Source organism: Ursus maritimus, unplaced genomic scaffold (genome assembly GCF_017311325.1).
Source record: "Ursus maritimus isolate PB19 unplaced genomic scaffold, ASM1731132v1 scaffold_17, whole genome shotgun sequence".
NCBI classification, from domain to species: Eukaryota; Metazoa; Chordata; class Mammalia; order Carnivora; family Ursidae; genus Ursus; species Ursus maritimus.
The window spans coordinates 54,148,996-54,163,277 of record NW_024424119.1 but is presented as its reverse complement, the minus strand read 5'-3'; the positions used below and the strand labels follow the sequence as shown (position 1 = coordinate 54,163,277).

At 43.8% G+C, this 14,282-nt stretch overlaps 1 protein-coding gene and 1 non-coding gene across 4 annotated transcripts in view; both read left to right on the top strand.

The window, feature by feature from the left end:
- FNBP1 (formin binding protein 1) overlaps positions 1-14,282 on the top strand; it is a 133,218-nt gene that overhangs the window by 105,552 nt on the left and 13,384 nt on the right. For 2 of the 3 annotated variants that reach the window (XM_040632066.1, XM_040632065.1), the window contains exons 9-10: positions 1,301-1,498; positions 12,092-12,201. In XM_040632066.1, the coding sequence (XP_040488000.1) occupies positions 1,301-1,498; positions 12,092-12,201 (308 nt within the window). Of the gene's footprint in view, positions 1-1,300; positions 1,499-2,477; positions 2,661-12,091; positions 12,202-14,282 lie in introns of all 3 variants that reach the window. The other variant, XM_040632064.1, reaches the window with a different exon arrangement.
- On the top strand, positions 3,900-4,009 carry LOC121103193. The gene has a single exon (XR_005835346.1). It is a non-coding gene; the product is annotated as a U6 spliceosomal RNA (small nuclear RNA).

Genomic DNA, 14,282 nt, shown 5'->3' with positions numbered 1-14,282 from the left:
CACACCAGGGGTGCCTGGGGGGCTCAGTCGGTTAAGCTTCTGCCTTAGGCTTGGGTCATGATCCCAGGACTGAGTCCCGCATCCATCTCCCTGCTCAGCTGCTCCCCCTGCTTGGGCTCTCTCTCTCTCACTCTCTCTCTCTCTGACAAATAAATAAAATCTTTAAAAAAAAAATTACACACCATCCTGTCTACCTCTCTGAGATCTCAGAGGTCAAAACTTAGGTGGCCACCCCGTGCTGCACAGAAGGCTGGGGAATGAAGCCTTTAGGTGGGTGGCAAGGTGCCCAACTTAAAATCAGGGTTCCTGTTCCTAAGAAGGAAAGGGAGTTGGCTATTGGAAGACAATCAGCAGTCGGTGGCCCATCTACAAAGTAAGGAGTAACCAAAGTAGCTATGACATCCCAAAATGTGGGCTTGTCTTAAAGAAGTGAGATCTTTCCAGATTGTCTTCTCTAGTTTTTTTTTTAAGTCAGATGATCATTGACTTTGAATGTTACTACGAATCACGTGTGCCGCTAATACTTTATGTATCTCTCTCTCTCTCTCTCTATCTCTCTCTCTCTCTCTCTCTATGACATTATGGTTGTGATTGCCTTATACGTTTGTCTACATTGCCCGACCCCGAGAAGGTGTAGCACCCAGAGTTCCTAGCAGAATCACAGCCTAGAGTAGGTATTGGGGTCATTGATTTATTCAGCAAACATTTACTGCACACGGTTCTCGCCGGGCACCTTCTAGGTCTGGGGATACAGTGGAGGAAAAACAGAAGAGAGCTTGCATGTAAGTGGGGGAAGATCTATGAACAAATGCATCCATAAGGAAAAATCATGCAATAAATTAATATACCTGAGCCACAATGAACCAAAGAAGCGAGAGAGATTATCTACTCTTTGCTTGGACTTTGTGTGTGCTAAATTGCCTTACGAACTCCTGGTGAGAACCAGACTTTGTATTCCTGTACTTTTCAAGGGAAGGGCGTAACAGTGGCCCATTTTTTTCTGCTTTTGGCAAAGTCCTTCTTACTTAATATTTGTTTCTCCAACTGTGGAAAAATGGTTATTGAGAAGATCTTCCCATCTCAGCTAGACATATAGCTTTACGAACAGTAATAATTCTTTCTAATGATAAAAATATTACTAGAAAAAAATCTGTTATTAATCAATATAGATATAATTCTCTAGATAACTATAGAGATATAATTCTTTATGAGAACATCTGTATGAGGCCATCATAATTCGTTGTGTGAAAAGTATATGCACGTGTTTGAATGCATTCGTGTGTGATGGATGTAATTTCAGGATTCCCAGCTGGTAATAGAAGCTTATAAGTCCGGGTTTGAGCCTCCGGGGGACGTTGAATTTGAGGATTACACTCAGCCGATGAAACGCACTGTGTCGGATAACAGCCTTTCGAATTCCCGAGGAGAAGGCAAACCAGAGCTCAAGTTTGGTGGCAAATCCAAAGGAAAGTTGTGGCCCTTCATCAAAAAAAATAAGGTACTGATGGTTGGACCCAGTGTGAAATGAGTTTTATAAAGTGAGATTTTGACTTTCTCTGTTAGTCTTAAAAGAAAAAAAAAAACAAAAAACAAAAAAACAAAACTTAAGAACGTAAGCCTGTAGTTCACAGAACGCGGAAGAGAGCTAGTGTGCTGTTTTATTTTAAACCATGATTTCTCTTTGGTGGTGGTCCCTTTGCCATGGCCATTTGTCTTATTTCAGATGCATTGCCACCTGACTCGTGTCACCCACACTAACACTGACCTCTACTGACCTCTCGGCCATTTCCCATCATGCCTTTCACTGCTAAGTCCGCCAGCCGCCTGGTCCCCTCGGCTGGGAGAGGGGGCGCTGCGGGGGATCTCTCTAACACTTTATCAGCAGCTCTGATTGAAATCGTTTCCACGGGCTAATGACTTGGTGTTTGAATTCATGTTAACACTCCATGAACATTTTGTGTTTTCTTTTGGTGGCGTGGTACGTAGGTGCATGCGTGAACCTGGGTGCCACGTGTGGTCAAGGCAGCAGTACTGCGCTCTCTGGAGAATAACTGCATATTTAATTTCTCAAAGACTGTCTTGCTGTCTTGACAACCTTGGCATCTGAGGTCCTTTATGTTCTCTCATCAAGCTCTGGTGGTTTAGGTGGTTTAGAAATCTTTACCCTTCTGGCCTTAACTGGTGTAGCCAGTTAGTAACTAATCGGAGCTTAGTAACCGATCGGAAATGTAGTTTGCATGGGACAGCCTGCATGAGCTTCTTGTCGGAGATTTCTCGCTCCTCTTCCGTTGCCTTACTTACTAAAACCTCCACTTTTGTCATATTCTACATGTTTTCTTTTGGACCATGGCCTAAATATTTAATCGTTTGTGTTTTACTTGCTTTGGATTTCAAATATTATTTGATGCTTATTTTTGTTTTGTGTCTTATCTTCTTGTTTCTGATTTTACTCTGTCACTGCTCCATCTTACATGTAGCTTATGTCCCTTTTAACATCCCCCCATCAGCCTCCCCCTCCTCCCCCTGCCTCTGCCTCACCCTCTGCTGTTCCCAACGGCCCCCAGTCTCCCAAGCAGCCAAAGGAACCCCTCTCCCATCGCTTCAACGAGTTCATGACCTCCAAACCCAAAATCCACTGCTTCCGGAGCCTAAAGCGTGGGGTAAGTTCTGCTCTGGAATCCTGTCTCTCTCGTGCGCTCTGGGTGCATGTGTCGTTCTGCATGACTTATTTTGTTTGTGAATGAATCCATTGTGTTTCCCCATAACATGAAACAGTAAGGATCTGGGATTCACTGTAGCTACAAAGAAGAACCCCAATAGGAGGAGGAGAGAAGAAAGAAGGAAGCAGAAGGGATGGAAAGAAGAAGAGAAAGCCAGCCAGCCGGCCCAGAGTCCTTTTGGTCTCGAGCACATTTTAGAAAGGCTTTTCTCCACTTCCCTTTAAAAACATCTCAGTCATTACTATTCTACCTTGATTTTACCAAAAAAGGAAGCTTAGATTCAGTTTCCAAAGCCAGCGACATATGAGATGAGGAATTGGGAGTCACTGAATACTCAGAAAATATTTGCTTGATAATTGCTGAAATAATGTGAGTGTCACGAAGATACTTCTCTCTGAGCTAAGCCTCAGGGTTCGAAGGGGAAACGTCACGGGGTTACAGTGGTTTCTTTGGCTGTTGGTGAACATATAGGATGGTGATAAAATCCCTGTTGGCTGGAAGAGGACTAATGTCAGATTTATCTGCAGAGGCTGAGATAATAAGCACTTGGCATTTATCGAGAACTTACAATGTACCAGACTCCGTTCTGTGGGGTCGTTGACTTTTCTTCAACTGCCCTGTGAGTCTAGGCACTAAGACACCCTTATTTTACTGATAAGAAAGCCGAGGTCTAGAAAGATGAAGTTAGGAAGAGGCAAAGCCAGAGATCCCGCTCATCGTGAGGTTCTGTGACATCCACGCTCAGGGAGCGTCTGTTAGAATGTAGTTGACTCGCGAGTGGATGTTGTTTAGACTCCCGTTCGAATTATGATCCCCTGTGCCAGATTCACAGGGTTTTGTGCAACTGATCCAGTAACCAAAGGGAGTTACCAGTTTGGTTTATAAGATTGGAATAGAGTCATTTGGAGCCTCGCAAATAAAGCTAACTGCTCAGTGTAGCCTAAGCCACCCCCAAATATCCTTTATTATGAAGAATGAGGCATGGCGATCAGGAGTAGACAGATGTGTGTGTGTGTGTGTGTGTGTGTGTGTGTGTGTGTGTGTTGACACACCCAGGAGGGTCTTTTATCCCGACCTGTGGGGACTGCGATCCAGCGGTCATGGGATATGTTCTCGTACAAACGTAATTTTTACTCTTCCCTTCCTTTGGGTAAGAAAGAATGTAAAGGTATGATAGCCGTGACTAAAACAAGGGGTGGTACATGTACTAAAATCGGAACGACACGGAGGAGATAGCACAGTCCCCGCGCATAGATGACACGCAAATTCTCGAAGCGTTCCGTATTCTCAAAGTAAGTAAATAAATAGAATGAGGGACAACCCCCCCCCATTTCTTTATATGCAGAGTTCCTTTAATAAGGGAATCTCAACATTTTATGCAAAGAATACACATAGTTGGTGAAATTGTCTTGTCTTAAGGTTCCCCAGCAGATCAGGTTAAGAATCAGAAATGTAATTTCCTCAAGATTTCAAGACAGCCATTGTTAGAAGGCAAAGTGTAGCTTCAGAAGTGGATGATGGATCGTGTCGAGCTCTATAATTAGATCTCAGCTCCCAGCTAGGTCAGGCTGGCTTTTAAAACTCCCCGGCCATCCCGTTTGCTCATGGAAGAATTTCCAACATCTGGCCAGGGTGTTTTGGCGACACTCTAAAGTTTTACGTTAACTGTACGTCAGTTAACCCATCTCTCTGCCACTTGCAAAACCTTTACGGAGCACTCATTTATTGTATTTCTAGTAAGTACCTCTGCATGGTCTTTCGGAATCTCACGTGGAGTATGCTGAACATCTGTGATCGTTTACGTTTGTTTCTGTGTCTGTTTCATTCTCTCCACACTACACAGTCTGTTGGTTGCAAATGGTTTTCCTGATCTGTGTTTCATGATGTTCTCTAAATGTTTAGGAAAAGACCAAAGAATGTCAGTAATCAATAAGTATACAGGAAAGATGGCTAGGAAAAATATAACCCTTAAACACAGTGAAATGAGAAACGGGTTATTATGATGAGTTAAAGGAAAATCCCTCTTTTTAAAAATTGTAATTAGCAAAATGAATTTTATTTCTTACTCTCTAAATCTGTGCTCAGCAAAAACTCGGTTAAAAAAATTTTTTTTTTCTCAGTGCTGTGTTTTCCTGAGAGTTAACACACACACGTACACATTCTAGAAGAATTAGTAAATGAATAGAAACACATTTCTGCTTCCTTCGTTTTGGGTCAGCCTGTTCTTAGTGAGGGTCAGATTTGAGGTCCCTTCCTTCAGGAAGTAGAAGTGAACAAAAAAGAAAGAAAAAAAAAGAAAAGAAAAAGGAAATGCATCACAGAAGTAAAATTAGGAAGTTCAAAAATAAAAAGCAAATCTGAAGTTTGGGGAAATAAATTTGATTTTAAAGCAGTCTCAACACAGAAGGTACACGGATTACAGGGCCCATGACGAAAATGATACTGTCCTTATACTTGCTTCATTCTTCCTTTTTAACTTGAAGACTATTGTGCCAAAGATAGCAAAAGTGCCCTAGAATGATAGATCTGTGATTTTAACACATCTTTTAATTTATTGTGTTTTGCAGCTTTCAGATCCCAGTCTCAGTCCTTTGTTCCTGTTATCCGAATGTATAAAGCCTATGTAGACATTTCTTAGCGTAGCCGCTTTTGTGTCTAAATAATTAACCAGGATAAAATGGTTTTTGTCATGAATCGTTGGCATCTGTAAGAAAATTTTCTTTCACTGAACGTCTCTAAAGTATGCCACCTGAGCGCTATTAACCATTTCCTAAGTCAAGGAAAAATGAACCTAGATAGTATGGTCTCCGTTTGCAATTCACAAATGTAATTTTGTTGTCTTAAATTAAGATTTCTCTTTCTGGTCTGGGCAAGGGTCTTCTAAATGTAAAATATGGATGTAGTTTCCCCATGTTTTCAAGTTCATGGCATGAAAAAATCCCATCGGAGTTGATCGAAAGGTTTGGAAAACCCTTACCTATTGTTTGTCAGATGTTACAATTTTATGGTTACTTTAATTTTATTTATTTTATCTTGTTCTCTTGCTGATTATTGGCAGACTCAGTCTTTCTGTTTTCACAAAGAACTCATGAAGAGGACGATAGGGAAACCCACGTATGCTTTTGAAGCTAGGGACTATGTTGTAAGTTGACCTGTGACGGCCAGGGCATACAGTCATGGTACGGGTACTAACCGCTATGACAGCACCAAGACTGGGGACCTGGCAACGAAATTCTCCACTGGGAGACCTGGACACGGGAAGGGCCTCATTATTAGTATAAATTCGACCCCAAGCTACGTCATCTAAAGCTTGGGTGGGAAAAGGAACCAACTTCCCAAGAAACAACCAAGCTTCCTCAAAATGCCAATGGCCTGAGCTTGGCTTTGCCCCCTCTTCACTGATCGTGACTGCCATCTGAGAAGATGTCAATGGGTGTGATTTTAGGGCAGAATCTCACCCATAAACGCGGCTGCAGAGCGTGGTCCTGGGAGAAGGACACTCTTACAGATGGCAGTTGTGTAGCTCGGACGAGGACCCACATCCCCGTTTGAAGGAGGTGGATCCATAAGGGGGTTATGCCATGAAGCTTGGGGAACCAAAACGGTCACTGGCGCATGAGCAAGGGCCTGGAGGAGTCCCGTGACTTTGCATGGCCCTTAATTAAACACGGTTACTTATATCTTTATTTTCACTGTCCCCTTTCTTCGTACTTGAGGTTAGTACCTGTGGCTACGCAGTAACACATGGACCCGCTGGCTCTGTGTCCCCCTCATGTGTTATTGACCTATGTGGCTCCCAAGGCTCCGTAATTGTTGCCTGAAACTGACAGCTTTTTAGTTCCTCGGATGTCTCGCAATGCACTTAATGCAATCTTTACAAGTCTTCTCTGAAATCATTCGGTTGCTAATGTTAAATGATCTAACTGGCTGGCTTACAACCTAAGACCGAAAACCCGTGTATGATCGTTACAAGAATACCGCATCGCGTGATGGTGTTTCTTATAGATGACCCATCACTGTCCATGTCAGGACATCGGATTGGTCTTGAAAATCCGCTAATTCCTATGGGTACTCGGATTTATTTTCAATCGTAATGACTCGTTTTTATTATGAAGTGGTAATATTCCTATGCTGTTAGTTTTTATGTTAGAATTCTTCTTTTGGAATGCGTAAGAGAGAATACATAATTGATATATGCCTCTAAGTAACAGAAGGAGCCGAATAGAGAACAGGTATTATACGGAGTTCAAATGTGAGGTCTTTGAATTAGCCGCATTTAGACAATAACGTGTGAGAAAACATTTGTAGGGGGTAGTGTGCTTTGTAGGGAAGGTATTTGCAAAGTTTTCTGCTGTGCACCCTGAGTGTTGTCTGTAAAGAACTGAAGACGTGACGAACCGATCTGTGCGAAGGCTCACAGGAGGGGCCCCAAGAACAGTCAGGAGTGTGCCGTACATACCCCGTGCCCCCAAAAGTTTTGTCTCGCTGCTTCTTTCCTTCAAGGCTTTTTTCCCCATAGGGGCAATTTCTTTACAAGCTTAATGCCTATTTGAAAAGAAGTGTCTATTTTGAGTTCATCATAAGAATAAGATTTTTTAAATCTGGTTAAGGAATTTTCAACACCCTGCACTCTCAATTTAAAATCCAAGGGTGCTTTCTTTGGTACTTTGTCTCCAACATATCTTTGACCCTACTACAGCTGCCTGAACTTTCAGAATTGATGACAGCTAAGTAAAAACGCACCGCACTCTCAACACGCTGCTTTCCAGCCAAAGAGCATGTCTCACCTGTTAACGAAAAACCTAATGTTTCTTTTTTCTAATTTGGAGATGCCTTTTAATCTGTTTTATGTCCAGTCATCGCTCTACCTGTGCTAATCGCCAGGGCCAGCAAAATTGCGCCTGCTGTATCCTGGTAATTGTCAGGAAATCCATAGCAAGGAGTACCCCTGGATAGTTGATAGTCGGCTCTCTGTTTCCTAACAGTAACTTTCAGGCCAGCTACTCATGTTAGTTCCCTAAGTGCTGTGTAAGCCCCATGAGTAGGGCTCAGAATGGATGGAGAGCCTCTGAATATACCTTCCACCGTGCAGGGGGTGGTAAGCGGTGCGAGAGAGTCGTCCTGCCTCCAGCCTGGTGCAGACAGGCTTTCTGGATCCTTCAGATGGAGCAACTTCCAGCTCCTGGTTACCCGTTCACCCATTCCAGAGTTTGCCTTCATGCCTTCGAGAAATGCCAGTGTTTGCATTTATTAGAGTTCCTCAAGATAATACATTTCTTGTACGTTGTGAACATAATTGCTCTTCAGACCCCCCATGAGTAAAACTTTCCACGTGAAATATGGTGAAAAAAAGGCTATGTGATTATTTTTGTCTTTTATTATCAGCATGTGTCACCCACTGCAAACTTATTTTAGCTTATGTCCAGGCTGATGTGACCCATCCAGAAGTGTGGGCAGAAACTCTCCTTTTCTATCTTTATTCTTTGCTCTGGCAGCATAGCAGCTGACGGAAGGTTTTGGCAGGGCCAGCCCCTCTTGTGAACGTTTGCACAGATCCGCTGCAAGTCATTTTCACAAGCGGCAGGTGAATTTATGTGTTACGTTAATACAGTGCAACTGACCGAATACCTCTTCTTCTGATGTGTTGTCTCTCTCTTTTTTTCCCCTGTTACCTCTTCAATTTTTACGTGAAGCTTTCTCTCAAGCTGGTAAGCACAATTATTCTATGCATGTCCCGAAACTAATCAGGCTTTTTGGTGTATGTTTCTCTTGCGTGTGCTTTCGTTGGTTTTCCTTCCTTAGACCTTTGCAGTCCAAAGGTCCAGAATCTACAAGGGGCGATCTTAATCTTTTCAAGTTGCTAAGAAAATTAACGCTTAACTCATGATTTGGTTTCCTTTCTTGTTGGGGCCTTAAGAGGATGGCAGACGTTAATACACGTTATTTGAAAGTGAGCATAAATATAAATAGTCCATATTGGGGAGTTTATTTATTGGATCATTTGGCGTAAAAGTAAATTTAACAGCTGAAGATGCTGCTTCCTGGGAGCCACAGAAGCAGATGAAAAACGTGGTGAGCCTGAAGGAGGCGTGCGGGAATGGTGCCAGTCTCTAACTCAGGTCCAAGGCAGCCTGCGAGAATCGCAAACCGCGGGATCTTTAAGTCACTCCATAAATATGTGGGTGCCTTGTGCGTAGCTGCTTTAAGAAATCACAAGATGACTTTATGGACAGTAAAAAGAAGCCTCCTAAGCCTTTCTAAAATAATTTACTTAGTGTTCTGTGTCGTTCCTACCTAATTGCATAGCCCTAGTAAACAGTCAGACTAATCATTAAATTTATTAAAAGAAACTCTTAACTCTGTAACCCCTAACTATACTTGAGATATGTGTAAGTTACATGGTATTCTCAACAACCACAGCTGAGAATGTCCTAAAATCATGGACGACGGTAAACTGCAGCAATTCGACCAGGAATGAGGTCGGCTACTGTAGGCACTGCTGTCGGTCATGCCCGATAACAGTTTCTGGTCATCCTTACGTCCGTATTTGCTTGTCTGTATGTGGATACATATACGTGTGGATATCCAGAATTTTTCAGCCTGACTCAGGATTTGGCAACCAACCCAACCCTAGAGAAAACGAATGTTTTATTAAATGGAACATTTCTTAGACTGTGAAATCAAATCCCCACACGAGTCCCTAATGAAGGTCTCTGCGAGAAGGAAAACATTCGAAATGTTGCAATGAACTGCGTTTGGAGGCAGCATGAATTTGGGAGAAACTGAATCATTTAAGTAAGAGCCTCTCAGGTACTGGGGTTTCTTGCTCGCTCTTTCTGAAGATCTTCTTTTGCTGACGTGCTAGCAAGGCGTATGTATATCCCTATATATATAATATATATAAAGTTATATAAACTGTTGCTTTATACCATTACTTGGAAGCCAGTGAAGAAGAGAAGTGTTGCCCAAAGATGCCTGGGGTGGAAAAAAGGGTAAAATCTCAGGAAACAGCTCATGCTTGTGCTGTTGGGGGGAGAGCCTCAGGAGTAAGCATTTGATTCCAGAAGTATGTAAAACAAGCTCCTCCGAGAGCCGCAGCCACGTAAAAGATCCACAGACGCCTTGGCCCCCTGTTGCAAAACCGGCGCCACCTGTGGGACCAGTCTCTTTGAGAACTGGGCCACTCCAGGGATTTCAGAACGTCTACTGTGACTCAAAGCTAGAAACATAAATTCCTTCATGGCAAAACAAGTCATAGGTGAGAGTATTGCTTAAAATAATCCAAGCCTTAATGGCCTTTTAAGGTACTTCCAGACACCGGACGCTCCTTTGGATCTAGAAGAAGCCGTGACCTGAATCTCCAAAGGCAATGCGAAGTTTGTCTAAGGCACAGTTCACGAGATTAGTGTCTAAATAACAATACGGAAACACAGAATACCTATTGAAAGGGACCTAATTCATTTTTTATTATTTAATGGTTTTTAGTTTTTGTAAATAGTTAAAGTTAAATTTTTTGCCGTCTAGGGTATCTGTTTGTAAGTCACAAGTACTGTGTGTATTATACACCACTGCAGACTTACACTTGCTGAGTCTGCATCTGTGTCCCCTGTGGTTGCCACCCATCACATGTGCCTATTTAAATGTTCATTAATTAAAATCCAATAAAAATGTAAAATTCGGTTCCACGGTTGCACTGGCCGCGTTTCAAATGCTCAGTTGCCGTGTGCGGCTACCGTATTCACCAGTGCAGAGATGAGAACTTTTCCATTCTTTGGAGAAAAAAATTCATTGGGACTCCTAGCCCGTAGTTAGGCTTAGTAACTATTAAGGAATTAACACTGAGCGCTCCCTGGGTGTCCTGGCTTCCGAAGCAGTAGCGTGTCTTTTGTTTGGTTGCATTCCAGAACCGAAAAACAAAACAATCCCCTCGATTTTGGAAAACGTGCTGATGTGATTTAAGTAAACCCAGCATGAATACAGGGTCTCAGGCTCGGTGACGGAGCTGAGCGAAGTAACAGCTCATAATTCAGCTCTCCGGTATTCCAACACAATGATCGTGCAGGGGACAGAAAAAACAGGGGTGATCATTTCTATATTGAAGATGAGTTTGGTTCATCTTAGCTTTAGAGGCAACTGAACTTGCTTGGCCTGCCATGAGGGACTAGCCACTTGTGTTCTGGTCTCACTCACCTCTCTCTCTCACTCTTATACACGCGGGCACGCGCGCACACGCACACCCCAGCGTGATCACATGCTCCCAGCACAGCAGCCTGGCGTTCTGTCCTAAGCAGCCAAGGAACCTCGGTCACAAGCACCATGTCAGCTGCTTGGCAAATTCAGCTCGATTTTGGAATTACATTATCCGGGTCCTGTCTCTTCCACCCACGCTCCCAAGCCAGCCTGATTCCTTGGCTTATCCCTGGCGATTGAGTACATTTCTCAATCGCTTCATTGAAGCAAAGACCCTGATCGCCAGCAGCTCTAGCTGCGGCTTCTGACACGTAAGCATCTGCAGGAGTCTGGAAGCTCGCTGTTGATGTTATCTACCGAAATTGTATGCACCAAGGAAAGATAGTAATTGTTTCTGAAAAGAGATCAAGATATCAAAATAGGCTCCTTCTGCTGGATTGGAAACAGCTGGCATGGATTTCGGACGCTGGGACGTTGGTGTGGAGGTCGGGGAGCGTATTCTATGTGGATTTTCTGAGGTCACCCTACAGATGTCAAAAAGGAGTGACCAGGCTTTTAGAGGCCGCGGAGGGGAGAGTGCGGGGAGAGGGGGGGAAGATAGATGTTTTAATGTCCTTTTCCCCCACATTCTCTGAGGAACCAGATGTCCCATCTGTCACTTGGTGGGGATGGAAACTTTTGGCCTCAGCCTGTGTGGAGAAGTGGGAAGAAAGGCTCAGAGTAGGGTGTTAAGCGGCATGAGACCGTTGATGACAGGGGCACTTGTCCCTGTGTCGTATGGAGGGAGCAGAGACTTCAGACTTCCTTCAAACTCCGGTGTTGCCACCAACACTGGCGGTCAAGTGAAGGTACCTGCCTCAGAATTCGTTTTCCATCGATTCTCACGAGGGTCAGAATTGTTTCTTCCCCTCCCTCCTTCTGCAGCCTTGCCCCCTGCCTTGCCAGAGATGGTTTGGCCAGCAAGCCTGGACCCCGAACCGGTGTGTGGGACTCTTTTGCAGTTTGCATGCACTGATCTTGCGTCTCCGCTGGGTGTCGTGGGAAAGAGCTTCCCTTTAGTTCACGGAAACACATGCAGACCTCTGCATCCCCCGGTGTCTGGGGAATGACGTGTCCTGCGGGCTTCCCTCGGGGTCTGTCCTCCAGGAGGAGCGCCGGCTCACACCTGTTTGCATTCGCAGGGCGCCACGCCAGAGGATTTCAGCAACCTCCCGCCCGAGCAGAGACGGAAAAAGCTGCAGCAGAAAGTCGATGAATTAAATAAAGAAATTCAGAAGGAGATGGATCAAAGGTAGAGTGAAGCGATAGGACTTACTAAGAAATTCGCGTTCAGTGTGGAAAGATGGGAAATCCTGAAATAGCTTCAAGAGACGTGATTATTTCAGCCGTGTGTGTTTCACGGAAGGTCTGCCGGACGGCTTCATTACAGAGCGGGAGAATTCTTTTAACAAATAGGTTTTACTCTGAGTTTGGGGAACAAAATACGTTCGGTTTTTTTTTTTTTCTGTGTTTCCATACTTCTTTTTTTTTTTTAATTTTTATTTCTTTTTAAGTTTTAAATTTTCATTCCAGTTGTGTTAGTTTCAGGTGTACGATATGGTGATTCAACACTTCTGTACGTGACTCGGTGCCCATCACGACAAGTGTCCCCTGAGCCCCCTTCACTGGTTTCACCCATCCCCCACCCTCGTCTTTTCTTCAGTCATGAGTAGGTAGCTGAGTGTTTCGTACAAACGAGGAAGAGAAACGTGGCGTGAATCCTGCCCCCCTCCCTTGCCCCGTATTCTAGCTTTGGGTCTGAAATGTCCTTGTCTTTCTATTTGAGGACAAGTGACAGTCAGTCTTCCCAGAGGTTCTCGTGACTCCTTATCTTGTCGTAGAGCATACTGATGGCGTGTAGAAAACCCGTCACAGCACGTCTCATCACACACACCACCAGCCATCAGGGGTGTGATGTTGGCCCGCTCCCGAGAGGCTCCTGCGTCACGATCCCACCGCTGGGTCTCCTGGTTTTCTGAGCTGTTTTGTAAGTTTGATCCCAGGATGGTATATATGCGAAAAAGAAGAAGAGAAGATTTGGTGTCTCTTCATTTGCACTTCCCTTCCACGTTTATAACTTGTAGATCTTTTCTGTCACTTGCTAATGATCCTGATTGAAAAGCCACTTTATTAATTGTCTCTCCCTTTATAATTCTCCCTGAGTGAATTAGGTGAATCATTCATCTATTTGAGATTTTCTGAAAGGTGACTTGAGATTTTGTGCCCTGTAAACAGGCCAAAAAGTGAGTCTACATAAATTTAGTTACGGCAAAGCTGGGCTCATACATGGCAAAAGAAAAGTAGTTGTTTATTCTTTTACCTCTGGTAGAGCAACTCCTGAAAAATGGGTGGTTTTATTAATTAATTAATTATTTATTTATTTATATTTTAAATTTTTTTTTAGAGAGAGCGAGAGAGAGCGTGGCAAGGGTACGGAGGGGCAGAGGGAGAGAAAGAGAAACTCGCAAGCAGAGCCCGATGCGGGGCTCACTCCCACGACCCTGAGATCATGACTTGAGCCGAAATCAAGAGTCAGGCGCTCAACCAGCTGAGCCACCCAGGCGCCCCAGATGGGTGGTTTATAAAGCCTGTTACAGGGCGTAACAAATAGCGGCACGTATAATTAACTTTGGTTTTGTTTTGTGTTAGAAATACACCTCACGAGATGAAAATGTTTTATTTACCATTTTTATTACACATGGGACCAAATATCAAAAGGGTCACGCATGTGTAAACCAGTGAGAGCTCGGGCTGTTGGGTAAGTGAGCAGTTACACTCTGCACGGGAGTAAGTTCGGACTCGCTCTCCGAAATGACACTGCGGAAGGTCATGGACACTATTGTCCGATAATTATACAAAAAAATTTCTCTGCCACTTGGGTTGTAGCCATGGAAGCTGGTTAACCTTTTAACCCTCACAGCAGCCTTGCTGGTAAGAAAGCAAATCCTGTATAACCATTTACCAGATGACTGTTTATTGAGCATTTACTGTATACAAGGAAATATCCTAGACCCTGGGAATAAAGCAATGAACAAAACACACGAAAACCTCCGTTCTCAGGCAACTTACATTTTGTTCACGAGGAACAAGACAGGACTAACCAAAAGCACAAAGAGTGAGGGTAGATTTAAAATACCCTGGGGTTCAGGGCTGCCTGGCTGGCTTAGTTGGAGGAGCATGCAACTCTTGATCTCGGGGCCGTGGGTTCGAGCCCCACGTGGCGTACAGAGATGACTTTAAGTAAATAAAACTTAAAAAAAAAATGAATATACCCTGGGTTCAAACCTGGTTCCACCTATTTCTGTTGCAGACTTTGGACAAGCTTCTTAACCT